Source organism: Alternaria infectoria (assembly GCF_024043175.1).
Source record: "Alternaria infectoria strain BMP 0036 chromosome Unknown scaffold_2, whole genome shotgun sequence".
Taxonomy (NCBI): Eukaryota; Fungi; Ascomycota; class Dothideomycetes; order Pleosporales; family Pleosporaceae; genus Alternaria; species Alternaria infectoria.
The window spans coordinates 1,355,093-1,368,154 of record NW_026250691.1 but is presented as its reverse complement, the minus strand read 5'-3'; the positions used below and the strand labels follow the sequence as shown (position 1 = coordinate 1,368,154).

General features: G+C 54.5%; 5 protein-coding genes across 5 annotated transcripts; 3 read left to right on the top strand and 2 right to left on the bottom strand.

Annotated features, from left to right (window-relative positions):
* Positions 1-233: 233 nt before the first annotated feature.
* J4E92_001906 (uncharacterized protein) lies at positions 234-2,191 on the top strand (the record flags this gene model as incomplete). The annotated part of the gene is made up of 3 exons (XM_051493313.1): positions 234-619; positions 678-1,867; positions 1,920-2,191. 3 exons carry the CDS (start codon positions 234-236, stop codon positions 2,189-2,191), a joined length of 1,848 nt encoding a protein of 615 aa, XP_051356544.1.
* Positions 2,192-3,357: 1,166 nt separating this feature from the next.
* Positions 3,358-6,180, top strand: J4E92_001905 (uncharacterized protein; the record flags this gene model as incomplete). The annotated part of the gene is made up of 8 exons (XM_051493312.1): positions 3,358-3,394; positions 3,443-3,481; positions 3,538-3,643; positions 3,708-3,841; positions 3,891-5,397; positions 5,445-5,582; positions 5,632-6,027; positions 6,081-6,180. The coding sequence occupies 8 exons, from the start codon at positions 3,358-3,360 to the stop codon at positions 6,178-6,180; spliced, it is 2,457 nt and encodes an 818-aa protein (XP_051356543.1).
* Positions 6,181-7,917: 1,737 nt separating this feature from the next.
* On the top strand, positions 7,918-8,462 carry J4E92_001904 (uncharacterized protein; the record flags this gene model as incomplete). The annotated part of the gene is made up of 2 exons (XM_051493311.1): positions 7,918-8,119; positions 8,176-8,462. The coding sequence occupies 2 exons, from the start codon at positions 7,918-7,920 to the stop codon at positions 8,460-8,462; spliced, it is 489 nt and encodes a 162-aa protein (XP_051356542.1).
* Positions 8,463-8,930: 468 nt separating this feature from the next.
* J4E92_001903 (uncharacterized protein) lies at positions 8,931-10,277 on the bottom strand (the record flags this gene model as incomplete). Its single annotated transcript, XM_051493310.1, has 1 exon — positions 8,931-10,277. One exon carries the CDS (start codon positions 10,275-10,277, stop codon positions 8,931-8,933), a length of 1,347 nt encoding a protein of 448 aa, XP_051356541.1.
* A 991-nt stretch (positions 10,278-11,268) lies between these two features.
* J4E92_001902 (uncharacterized protein) lies at positions 11,269-12,429 on the bottom strand (the record flags this gene model as incomplete). The annotated part of the gene is made up of 1 exon (XM_051493309.1): positions 11,269-12,429. One exon carries the CDS (start codon positions 12,427-12,429, stop codon positions 11,269-11,271), a length of 1,161 nt encoding a protein of 386 aa, XP_051356540.1.
* Between the last annotated feature and the right edge of the window lie 633 nt (positions 12,430-13,062).

Genomic DNA, 13,062 nt, shown 5'->3' with positions numbered 1-13,062 from the left:
CAAGGTGGTTTAGCATGTGATGGGGCTCGGCAGTGTCGATGGTCGCCGCAAACCGACAAGGGTGTGGCGTCCGAGTTCCGATTCGCGCGACGCCTCCATCGAAAAATGTCGAACGACGACATTTGTGGCTAGAAGCGCATGGTCTGTTGCCGCTTGTCGTTCGCTTTCGCATCTCTGTCTGAGCGCCCTACTCTCTGCAGTGCCTGGACCCTGCCGACCATGGTATACACATAATGTCGACTCTGAGCGCCCTTACTAGTCCGCTCCTCCGAAGGACGTGGACTTGCCGAGCTTGTATACGGTCCCAACGACACACGACGCCGCAGCGACAAGGCCTATGGCAACAGCGAAACACGTCGGCCGGGTACAATGCATTCTCGACCCGCCTTGGAGCGCAGAGGACATTTGCAAGCCAGGCCAATGAGGCAGCCAATGCCACGGCCAAAGCTGCGGGGAGGGGCTCAAAGGGCAGCAAGAGAAGGAGACGACTGCTGATAACTGGAGGGGGAGTCGCAATCGGCGCAGCTATCGTCACAGTAAACGACGATGCTAAACACGCCTATGTGGCAGCGCAGCGCAGCTACAGGGTGGTTGCGACGCTGGTACTCAACATAAGAGAGTATGTGCCTGGTGCGATCCAATTGAACACTCGATAGCTAATATACCTGTTCCCACAGCTATCGCGACATACTCAAGCGTGACGATGAGCCCGACTACAACGAGCAACTCAAAGCCTGCCACCTCCGATGCGCCAAACGTACCCTCCGCACGCTCGAGAAGAACGGCTCCATCTTCATAAAGCTGGGACAACATCTGAGCAGCATGAACTACCTCTTGCCGAACGAATGGTGCGATACCTTTATACCGCTACAAGACCAATGCCCGATATCCTCCTTCGAATCCATACAGGACATGTGCCGGCGAGACACAGGTCTGGAACTCTCAGACTTCTTCTCAGAGTTCGAGGAACGGCCTATAGGCGCGGCCTCGCTGGCTCAAGTGCACCGCGCAACAGTCCGTGAGACTGGCCAGAAGGTTGCCGTCAAGGTACAACATCCTGCGCTGGACGAATGGGCCAAACTCGACCTCGCCTTGACAAGCTTCTCCTTCACCACGCTTAAGCGCTGGTTTCCCGAATACGATTTGACCTGGCTATCCGACGAAATGCAACTCTCTCTCCCACAAGAACTCGACTTCGCCCTTGAAGGGAAGAACGCTATGCGCGCACGTGAGTACTTCTCCCACGTCCGCGATGTGCCCGTCGTCATACCTAAAGTTCTCTGGGCCAAGCGCCGACTGCTTGTCATGGAATACGTATCTGGATTCCGGACAGACGACCTCAAGAGCTTGGACGAACACGGCATTGATAGAGATGAAGTGTCGGCAGCCTTGGCTCGGATATTCAACGAGATGATCTTTGGCAGAGATGCACCACTTCATTGCGACCCTCACGGTGGAAACATCGCCATTCGACACAACCCCGCTCGCGGAGGCAAGTCCAATTTCGATGTTATACTATACGATCACGGTCTCTATCGCGACATTCCCTTGCCCCTGCGACGCAACTACGCAAAGCTTTGGCTCGCCGTCTTGGACGCTGACGAAGCTGGTATGCGCAAGTACGCCTATGAGGTAGCAGGGATCAAAGAAGAGCATTTCCCTCTATTCGCGTCGGCAATCACAGGAAGAGACTATACCGTGCTGGCGAAGAAGGAGAGTGGCACAGGTGGCGTGATGACGAGCAGGACAAGTGAAGAAAAGAAAGTCATCGGAGATGCTTTGGGAGACGGGTTGATTGAGAGCCTGATTGAGCTGCTTGGACAGGTTCCGAGGGTGATTCTGTTGATTTTGAAGACGAACGATCTGAGTAAGTCGTGCCACTATTCTCCATCAGACCTCGATACTGACTATTCCTCAAGCGCGCTCTTTGGACGAAGGTCTTCATACACGCCAAGGCCCCATGCGCACTTTTCTCATTCTAGCCCGGTATGCTAGTCGTACGGTTTACGAAGAGAGTCTGGACAACCTCAACGGCAGCGTGCTTTGGCCGAGCAACTTCCTTAGCTGGCTGGGCGCGTGGACGAGACACATGCGAGTCGAAATGCAATTGAGTGGATACGAGACGTACCTCAAACTACGGGCGCTGCTGGGTATGCAGAAGATTGAGATTGGGGATAGTTTTAGAGAGTAAGACGATGAGCGTGGAGTTTGGCGTGATAGAGATTAGATTTCAGCATATGGATGCATTGGAGCAGGTGGATGGTTCGCACTAGATTAGGTGTACAGCGAAAAAAGTTCATTCTGAAACTCGATACTGAGATGGTCACATGTGGCGGTGCAGCATTACAGTGAACTGACGGCAGTCCCCACTCGGCCTGAAGATACGGCAATACGGAACAGGCGGGACGTGATCTGAGCTGTGGCGGTGCCGTTTACCCAGGAATGTGTGGCCTTGCATGTGGCTCGCGTCTAGACGAATGATAGTCTTGGTGTTTGACTGGTGGTTTACAGTGTGTTTGAGGCGAGGTCGGGTGATGGGGTGCAGCTGAGGCGTCGCAGCGAGCGCCCAGAAGCTCGAAACATGTACTGGCAAGACCAAGAAAACGTAGATGGGACTGGAGACGGTTCCAGCACCATGTGCGGCAGCAGAGATGTGGTCGAGGGTTACGCTGTTATTTCGGTCCATGGATATGCTAGCGGGCGGTGACAGGGAGGTCGGGCGGGTTTGACATCATCGATGCCATGCGTCTCGTGGGCAAACGCAATCCTGACAGACACGCGTTCGCCATCCAGACAAGGAGTACACCTGCCAGGACTCTTGTTGCTACTATTCTGAACCCAATTCCCCGTGGAAAGCATATATCACGAGTTGGTTCGGCTCCAGTTGTCAGCAGTTCGCATCGGTCTCCAACCAGGCGGGGCAAGCGCCAAGGCAGCACAAGGCATCCTCGCGCAATCGCATCGTTCACGCCGCAGCGCTCAACGCCCTAGCCGCCGGGCCTGGACAGCAGAGACAGAGGCGGGATAGCGACTGGCAGCGATTGCAAAGGATTGTATAAGCAGCTGCCATCGCAGGCCGGGAGCTCTTCGGGCAGGACCGTGAACGCCCGCCGCATTTGCCTTTGTAGACTGCGCACGGCCGCCCTGGCACCGCACAGCCTCCTCCAGTACCTGTACTGCAGCACCCTCGTCGCTCCGCCGCAGCCCAGAGACGCCATACATCACCACCACGACGGCCCTCCGCGAAGAGGCCCCCCATACCACCGCGAGCTCTGAGAGCCGCCCCTCGACCGCCGCCTCCAGCTCCCCTTCTCCCGCACCTGCGCGCCCTGCTGTTGCGCTGCATATCCGCGCATCATGGACGGCGCCGGCCAGCCCAACCTGCGCATCACCAGTACGTCTGACCTCCCGTGACCCCCGAGACGACACTGACACGCTGCAGTCATCGCCGCCGATGGGCTCTACAAGCGCGATGTGTTCCGTATGTATGCCCCCAGCCAGGCCCATGGCGTCACGTCGCTCATGCATGTGCTGCAGGATTTCCGGACCCCTTCGCCGTGGCCACGATCAATGGCGAGCAGACGCGCACCACGAGCGTCATCAAGAAGACGCTGAACCCCTACTGGAACGAGAGCTTCGACATGTACGCTGCCCCGGGCCCGCCCCTCGCCTCCCACGCTTTCGCATGACGCTAACACACGACACAGGAAAGTGAACGAAGAGAGCGTCCTCGCGGTTCAGATCTTTGACCAGAAGAAGTTCAAGAAGAAGGACCAGGGCTTCCTGGGCGTCATCAATGTCCGCATAGGGTCGGTGATAGACCTCGACGCGGGCGGGGATGGTAGGCCTGATCCATGCCGCTCCTGCGCCATATGCTAACAAACCCTCAGAGATGCTCACGCGCGATCTCAAAAAGTCCAACGACAACATGGTCGTCCACGGCAAGCTTATCCTCAACCTCTCCACTAACCTCACCGCGCCCATCAGCCAAGGCGGCCAGAACGCCACCCGCCCGACCGCATCCCCGCACCCATCCGTAAACGGGGCTCCTGCTGGCGCTGTGCCAACTCCACAACAATCGACGACGAACCTCCACCCTCCTGATGTATATCCCGGCCAGCAACGACCATCAGTCGCAGGCCAACCCGCTGCCCAGCGTCTCAGTCAAGCGCCTCCAGCAGGCACGCCAACCGGCCCGCCTGCTGGACCTGGTCCCGCACCAAATGGAGCAAACCCCGCTCGCAACAGCGGCGGTGCATATAGCGCCTTTGAGGATGCGCAAGGAAGACTACCGAATGGCTGGGAGCGCCGTGAGGACCACCTAGGGCGAACCTACTACGTCGACCACAACACCAGGCAGACCACCTGGATCAGGCCAGGCGCAGGCTTCAACGAAGCAGACCAGCGCCGAGATGTAGCTGCGCAGACTCAACAGGAGCGCATGCGACATCAGAACCGCATGTTGCCCGAAGATCGAACGGGAGCCAACTCACCTACCCTCACCGAGCGCCAGCCATCGCCGCCCGCTGGCTCAGCCAACGCTGCAAGCATGATGGCGACTGGAGCGACTACTGCTGGAACAGGAGAGCTCCCGTCTGGTTGGGAGCAGCGGCATACCCCCGAGGGCCGGCCATACTTTGTTGATCACAACACGCGAACGACAACATGGGTGGATCCGCGCCGACAACAGTACATTAGGATGTACGGTGGTCAGGCCGCGAACGGAAGCACAATCCAACAACAGCCCGTCTCTCAACTTGGACCACTACCATCTGGATGGGAAATGCGCCTCACCAACACGGCCAGAGTTTACTTTGTGGACCACAACACGAAGACCACCACGTGGGACGATCCGAGATTGCCTTCCTCGTTGGACCAGAATGTACCTCAGTATAAGCGCGACTTCCGTCGCAAGCTCATCTACTTCAGATCGCAACCTGCACTGCGCATTGTCAGTGGCCAATGTCACGTCAAGGTGCGCCGAACGCATATTTTCGAAGACTCGTACCACGAGATTATGCGCCAGAGTGCTGCCGATCTCAAGAAGCGACTAATGATCAAGTTCGACGGTGAAGATGGTCTGGATTACGGAGGTCTTTCTCGAGAATTCTTCTTCCTACTGTCCCACGAGATGTTTAACCCCTTCTACTGCTTGTTCGAATACTCTGCGCACGACAACTACACTCTTCAGATCAACCCTCATTCCGGCATCAACCCCGAACATTTGAACTATTTCAAGTTCATTGGTCGTGTTGTTGGTCTGGCCATTTTCCACCGCCGTTTCTTGGATGCCTTCTTCATTGGAGCTTTCTACAAGATGATCTTGAGGAAGAAGGTCGCCCTCCAGGACATGGAGGGTGTCGATGCGGACTTCCATCGCAACTTGGAATGGATGCTGTAAGTTGAGTATCTGGTTTCAAGTTGACATGAGCTAACAACAGTAGGAACAATGATATCACAGACGCTTTAGAGCTGACCTTTGCAACGGACGACGAACGTTTCGGTGAAACCGTCAGCATTGAGCTGAAGCCCGGAGGTGATGACATCGAGGTGACTAACGAGAACAAACACGAATACGTTGAGTATGTAACCCTGATCTTGCACTGTTCCAGAGTCGTGCTAACCGCTTAGGCTCATTACCGAATGGCGCATTCAGAAACGAGTTGAAGAGCAATTCCAGGCTTTTATCACCGGATTCCATGAACTCATCCCTGCGGATCTTGTGAACGTCTTTGACGAACGTGAGCTCGAACTGCTCATCGGTGGTATTGCGGATATCGATGTCGATGACTGGAAGAAGCACACCGATTACCGTGGCTACACCGAGAACGACGAGGTCATCCAGAACTTCTGGAAGTGCATTCGCAGTTGGGACGCTGAGCAGAAGTCCCGTCTCCTACAATTTGCTACTGGTACATCACGTATCCCCGTCAACGGATTCAAGGATCTGCAGGGTAGTGATGGACCGAGAAGATTCACGATCGAGAAGGCTGGTGAGCCCAACCAATTGCCAAAATCACATACATGGTATGATACCCATCCAAGTCAATACGCGCGTCAATTACTAACAAAGTGCTCAGTTTCAACCGTCTTGATTTACCACCGTACAAAACGTTCGAAGCACTCAACCAGAAACTTACAATTGCTGTTGAGGAAACCGTCGGTTTCGGACAAGAATAAACACATTGCTGTCCAGGAGAAGCCATGCGCGTTGACTGCAGTTGCGGTCGAGGAAGTGTGGAAGACTACTACATGGCGTTGTCGTCCTTGTACAAAATCTGCGAACGGGAAGGAGCATCATTAGTATATGGCGAGAGCACGCTCCTTGGGATGGTATATGATACTTGGTTTTCAGAACTTGTCTCTAATCTGGCTCACCTCCAGTGTATGCGTGGGACATATTTGCATTGCTTGCACGTGCGCATGTGGCGTTTTGGGGTTGAGAGAATTGGAAGTAGGATAGCGCTTTTCTTATATGAGCGCTGCGTCAATCGAAGATGATGAGGTATGAAAGGAGTCCACGTGATATTTTGATATGTCTGATGTATGTTGAATTGGTGAGTGCTAGGTTTCAGTTCATACTTTTTTGGTGACATGATATCGTTCACATGAATCTGAGCAGTCTGATGGCCTTTCGTGGAGGTAATCCGGAGGAACATATATCAGTCCACCGCGGCACGGCACATGATCTTTCAATGTAATTTCCAAAATCATCGGGAACTCATCTACATGTGCCAGCCACGGGCCTCAAGCGTATGGATAGCGAGATTTGGGGAGCGAACGCCCGTGCTTGCCGATCAGTCACCACGATGAGGCTGTTTGTTGGATGACAATTCCATTGACGCTAGCATACAACGAAGAACCGCAGCGTGTTCGGCAGAAACCGAGTTATGGGCACGGAATGCATAGCATCATGTCATGAGATGTGGGTTTACGATGTATAGTTGCCCATGTTAAGATCTCGCGAAGTCCGGAGATGCGCCATAGATCGTTAGCTAGCTGCAAGCATCGAGCCATAGAGCAAGGGGCGCAGTTCCGGCGGCCGTATTATAGCCTCTTCTTGGCGCCCATCCCCTTTGCAACGGCTTTGATCCCCGTCGCTGGTTCGTGAAGTGACCAGCACCCTGGCGTTCATCATGCCCGCTGGCCAATTAACATCCTGACTCGGGTAGCTTCGACAAGCGAAATGCAAGCTGCTTCTGTCGTGGCTTTCCTCCGGCGTCGTCTTCACTCCTTGCACCACCACACGCCCACGCAGGTTGCCGGGCACTGCTGTGCTTGCATGTGCCAGCTCAGCTGCGTCCTACCCACCTCTCCTCGAGCGGCGAAGGAAACAATAGTGGATACAGCAGTCAAGAGGCAAAAAATACGCTCTTGGTGCATTGAAATCCCTAATTTTAGTTTTAGGAGGGAGGAGACAGCGTCCGGCGCGCTAAACCACGTCTCTTCCGCTATTATCTTCCGAGCCTGGCACACACTAAGCGACACGGCGTTAGCCCCGTGTCTTGAGCAGATGCGCGGCAAGGGGAAGCACTGATGCTTTTTTATTTTGGCCTTGACTCTCAGTCTTGGTACTTCCGGGGAAAGGGGATTAAGGTTATTGGTTTTGTTTGGTGTTTGACAAGAGGGGATTAGGGATTGCGGGTTTCCCGAGGGGTGGAAAGTTTAAATCATGGCCTTTCTTTACTCCCCTGTCGTCGCTGTCTCTTCTCTTCCTCTTCTTCTTCTCGTCGTCGCACTCCTCGAAGTCTATCCGTCCTCCTACCTTTCTCGGTGATATTCACTACCCAGACTACGATACCCACCATTCGCTTTGGGCATCAACGGTTTTACAGCTTAATATCCTTTTAATTTGAACCGACTTCCTCGATATCTATACCTACTTCACCCTTCCGAATCCAATCGTCGAATCTCAAGATGCGTTTCATCACCGCTATTGCCTTTGCCGCCACTGCCAGCTTCGTTGCTGCGCAGGACAAGTGCGACGCCCAGAACATTGTCGACACCTGTGTCCAGGGCTACCAAGGTCGTATCGACGACTGCAACAAGAACGGCAACGACTTCATCTGCCTCTGCGACGTCTACCGTGATGTTCTCGTCTGCTACAACAACTGCCCTGGTAAGTCCATACACTAGACAAGAAAAGAGCCAACAGACGATCTAACCCATTACTAGACTCCCTCGAGAAGCCTCCCGTCCAGAACACCGTAACCTCCTACTGCGGTGCCGCCGAGCCTCTCCGCGCCGCTGCTTCCTCCTCCATGGCTTCCGTTGCCAGCGTCGCTGCCACACAATCCCACGCTGCTGCTAGCGCTACCAGCGCCATGACCAGCGCTACTGGCACTGGATCCGAGTCCGAGTCTGCGCCCAGCGCGACTGCCAGCAGCTTCGAGGGTGCCGGTAGCTCTTTCGGTGTACCTGCCGGTGCGGCCATTGTTGCCATGTTCGCTGGTCTGTTGTAGAGTAGCATGTTTGAGAGATGGACTTGTGGTTCGTGTAGTTGTGAATAGGATAATCTTTAATCGGGGATACGAAGTGTTGGCGATTGGCTGGATATATTGAGCTGCGTGCGTGAGTGATGTGTGCTGTGATGTTTGTCTTATTGTCCTGGTAGTCGATTCTTTTCTATCTTGGTACTAAGAGATGGGTCTATACTTGATGACTAGTACAGGAAATTGTGATGCGAATGACAGGCTTGAAATAGTGAGTATGATGTAGGTAGTGTCTGGTAAAATTGAATATGGATTGATCATTTAGGCTCTATATTCTCACCAACCCTTAGTGCAAGGAAATGACACGCACGTACAACTAAACAGTTCCTATGCTCCTCGCTTTTGCCCAATACCGAAAAGATATGGCTGACCACCGAAAGAAACCAAACGCCATTGTTCCATGCACATGCAACTCCAACACCACTTGTGTCAACACATCTACTCCTCGTCGACAACACGGCCCCACTCGTGTCCCTCCATACCGTCGCTGCCCCACATGATGCCCTTGAGGGAGTTCTTGAAGTAGCTCGCGTACGCGCCAGAGTCGCCCTTGACCATAGGGACCTCGATATCCTTTCCTCGGAAGTGGATCTGGCTAATAGGAGCGACGAACCACGCAGTACCAGCCGCGAAAGCCTCAACAAGACGGCCTTCCTTGGCCGCCTCCTCAATCTCAAAGACGTTGAACTTGCGCTCAACAACCTCGAGAGTCTCCAAATCGGCTGAAGGGGAGGAGGAAGTGAGTCTTGAGCGGGCGAGTTCTAGGATAGACCTCCTTGTGACACCGTCCAAGACAATACGCTCGTTGAGGTCGGCAGTGACAAGCTGTAGCTTTCCTTCCTTGGTCTTCCACACGACGAAGAAGTTGCTCGCGCCTGCCTCGGTGATGGTGCAGTCGTCGCCGAAGAGCCAGAGGATCTGGTGGTATCCCCGCTTTCTCGCTTCGCCTTGGGCAACCAGCGAGGGACCGTAGTTGGCACCAACTTTGGCGTAGCCGAAACCACCGGGCCATGCACGGCACATGTCGTCTTGGGAGGCGAGCAACTTGATACCACCACTCATGTCGCCCATGGGTGCGAAGCAGCATAGGATGACGAACAGAAGAGCCTCTTTCGGTCGCTCAACACCGAGAGCGGGGTCGGAAGCAATCATGGTGGGACGAATGTAGAGGAACTGTCCTGGTCGGTCCTTGGGGAGCCATTTGGCACCATCGGTGGCACAAAGCTTGACAATGAGCTTGAGGAGTTCCTCAGGGTCGAATGCGGGGAGAGCGATACGGTTTGTGGACATGAGCATGCGGCGGCAGTTCAGGTCTGGGCGGAAAAGACGAAGTTTGCCGTCGTATCCGCGGTATAGCTTCATGCCTTCAAAACATTCGGTTGCGTAGTGCAGGCATGAGGCTGTGGGCGCGAGAGACAGCGGGCCGTAGGGCTTCAGCTCAGGTGCTGCCCAGCCGGACTCGACATTCCATTGAGCTTGCACCATGTGGTCGGTGCAGACCTTCTGGCTGGCCATCTCTGCTGAGCCTACAGCGGGGACGGAGCGCGGGGTGCTGGTGTATGTGCAAGAAACCTTGGAGGCATCGAGTTCAGCGAGAGGTGCGTCGACGACATCTTGGCTTTTGCTTGCGGGCTCGTTTGGTGGTGTGGCAGTGATGGAGTTTGTGAGCGATGCAGAGTCGATTTGTGCTGGGGCGTTCTTGAGAAGCGCAGATTTGATGCCGTCCTGGGTGAGTTCGGTAACAGTCTCGATATGGTTCGGGGGTGTGACGGCGCTGGGTGCCATGATTGCTGTGTGTGAGATAAGGTAGTCGTTAAGCTGGCAATTGAGATAGCAACGGGTAGACACAGAATCTACGATTGCTTCTGCAGGGTAGGGGAAGTAAGTAGTTCAATGTGGAATGAGAAGACGGGTGCCCTGACGTGTTCTTATACAAAGGCCTTGAAAAAATTCGGTCAAGAGTCACACGCGTCCCTATCACACGCGCGGGAGCAAACCCACCTACCCGAACGATCCATCGATGTAATGTCTGCCCAGCCGCCTGCGGATTACGGCGGCGGTCTAGTGTGTTCCCTTCAAGAATGCAAAGATAAAGGGTTCCACTTGCAGCCGATTTAGACCCTCTCTCCAGAGAAACCAGTTTGGAGACTGATTGCGCCCATTTGCCTCTTCCTTCTATGACATCAAACGTCTTTCTCGTTGGTTGGACATCACACAAGCAATTTGCCGTCGAAGAGTACGCCGAGAGACGCGTCTTCCAGAAGCCATCGAAGCCGGGGTCGTGACGTTAGCGTACCTGAGGACTAAGGATGCGCATGGCGGGCGTAGGGCGTGTGTGCCGAGCCTGCGGTATCCTTGTACCTACCGCTAGTATCCGCGACCAGTTCGCGCGTCCGATCCCCGGACATGGAGATGGGGGATTGTATAACATAGCGGTGCAATATCGGGCCTGTTTCAATGTCGGGGTAGTACGAGTGATGATGCGTAGTACCTGCGATGTCGGACTGAACTTCCAGAAGCATGAAGTTGGAGTCTCGTGGGAGAGGGCGAAGTAGCTCGGTAATCAGCGGTACAAGCGATGGGGAACTTCACCGCAGGGAAAAAAATGCTCAAGTGACCTTTTCAAAACAACAGGGTATCATATTCTGCGACGGCCATGCCGATTGCAGTCTTTTCAATGGCGCTATCTACCGAGGCCCCGTCACGATGCCTGCACGTACTTCTGTAGGTTTCCGTACATAGCCCGCCACCACCTCTATCCGTCGCAAAGTGAACTTCACGATGCCGGAGATGACGACGGATCGCTGACCTGACTCGCCGCCAATGTCTGGCTTGCCCTCAAACTATCGATGCCCTTCATGATGCCATCTGCAACCTCGCCAACTCGTCCTTCAAGCGTGCTGAAGTCCATTCTGCTGATTGCAGCATTGATTTGTTCCGTTACAAGTTCGTCCTGTACGACCTCCGCTGTAACCTTGCCCTCCGTTCTCCAGTACTCTTCGCGCACGCCTCGCAACGCTGGATCGCGGTTTACCGAGTTTGTAAGCAGAGCAAGCGCGCGCATCTTGTTGAAGGTGTCTTCGGACGTTCGTGTGGTTGCTTCGATGCGTTCGGCGATGGAAACAGGCTTGGCGAGCCAGCGGTTCGTGCTTGTAGCCCAGAGGACAAATGCGAAAGCCATGTCAACCACTGCGAAGGTGACGTAGCGTAGAAACCGAACACGCCAGTAGGCCGAATCGATGTCTTGCACATACTGTGCGCGCTTGTTGAGCGTGATATCGTACGTGCCCATGTACCACACTTCCACCACCATCATGAGCAGTCCCACAATCGTTGCGTGTGTGCGGAACCGCGAGCCTTCGCTTCCCACAAGCGATGATGTCGCGAGACCAAGAACCCCTAGTTGAAAGATGTGCGACGTGACTATCTTGGGGAGCGAATATAGGAAGTGGTTTTGCTGGTCGTTTCCGTTGGCGGTGGTGCACCAGACACAGTTCAACAGCGTGTCCGGGCCATATGCCAGGTACAGCAGTTTGTTGCGCACACTTGAGGTGAACTTTGTCCGCAAGGCATCGTCCTCGTCTGTGAGCGGCCGGAGGTGCCGTAGCCGCGCAAACAAGACACTCGTCTCGGTTCGTATGTGGCTCTGTGTCTTGAGGAATATGTTGTCCGGTGCGAAGCGCGACAAGGAAAGAATGAGGCACGCGACAGCGCTCGCGAAGAGCGAGTTCAGCGCCTGCTGGACTCTCGGGGGCGTCGGCCGTATCGGTACGCTTCGTCCGGTTGCGCGCGCGAGGTTGACCCAGTCGAGGACGCGGGGAATGAGGAAGGGCCCGAAGATGATGAGGATCGAGTGCACATTCTGGGGGAGAAACGTCAGGCGCGGAATGACGACGTAGGACACTACCAGCAGCACAATCGAGCGCACGTTGAACATTGTGGGTTTCGCGTTATCATGAGCGAGTCGGCGAGGGCTGTGGTGTCGCTGAGGACATGTGTCCTCGCACTCGACCAAACGTGTGGGTGACGTGTGCCCAGGTGAACGTCGGCGGAACTGAAGCGCGATCACACGTGTTAACGCGCTAGTATTGAAACCCCAACTCCCACATGAATGTCAGACCTCAATACTCACTCGACCCAGAATTGTACAGCTTCACATTTGATTCTCCGCAGACTTTTCCTAGTAATCAAATCTGTCGTCACGCTTATGCAAGTTCGATCAAAGACTGACAGTTTCACAGCCTTACAACACGTCCGTTGTGATGGCTTGGATGACTTTGAGGGATACATTACAGGCAATATTCCTGTCTCCCTGATCTCTTCGCTATTGCGTTGTTTGTATCTATACTAGTAGCCATATATCGCTGAGAATGACCGATCGCCTCCCAAAAACGCAGGAGCAGGCTGCCAGCATAGATCAACTCTCTATCGAAGATATGCCGGTAGCTCACGAAGACGACATCCCAGACATCTGGCCCATCGAATGGAGAACAACCAAGCTCGACTCCGCACTCGGCCTTTTCCACTTAGCACAGTGCGACAAGGCCCTCGACGAGAGCGCATGGGACGA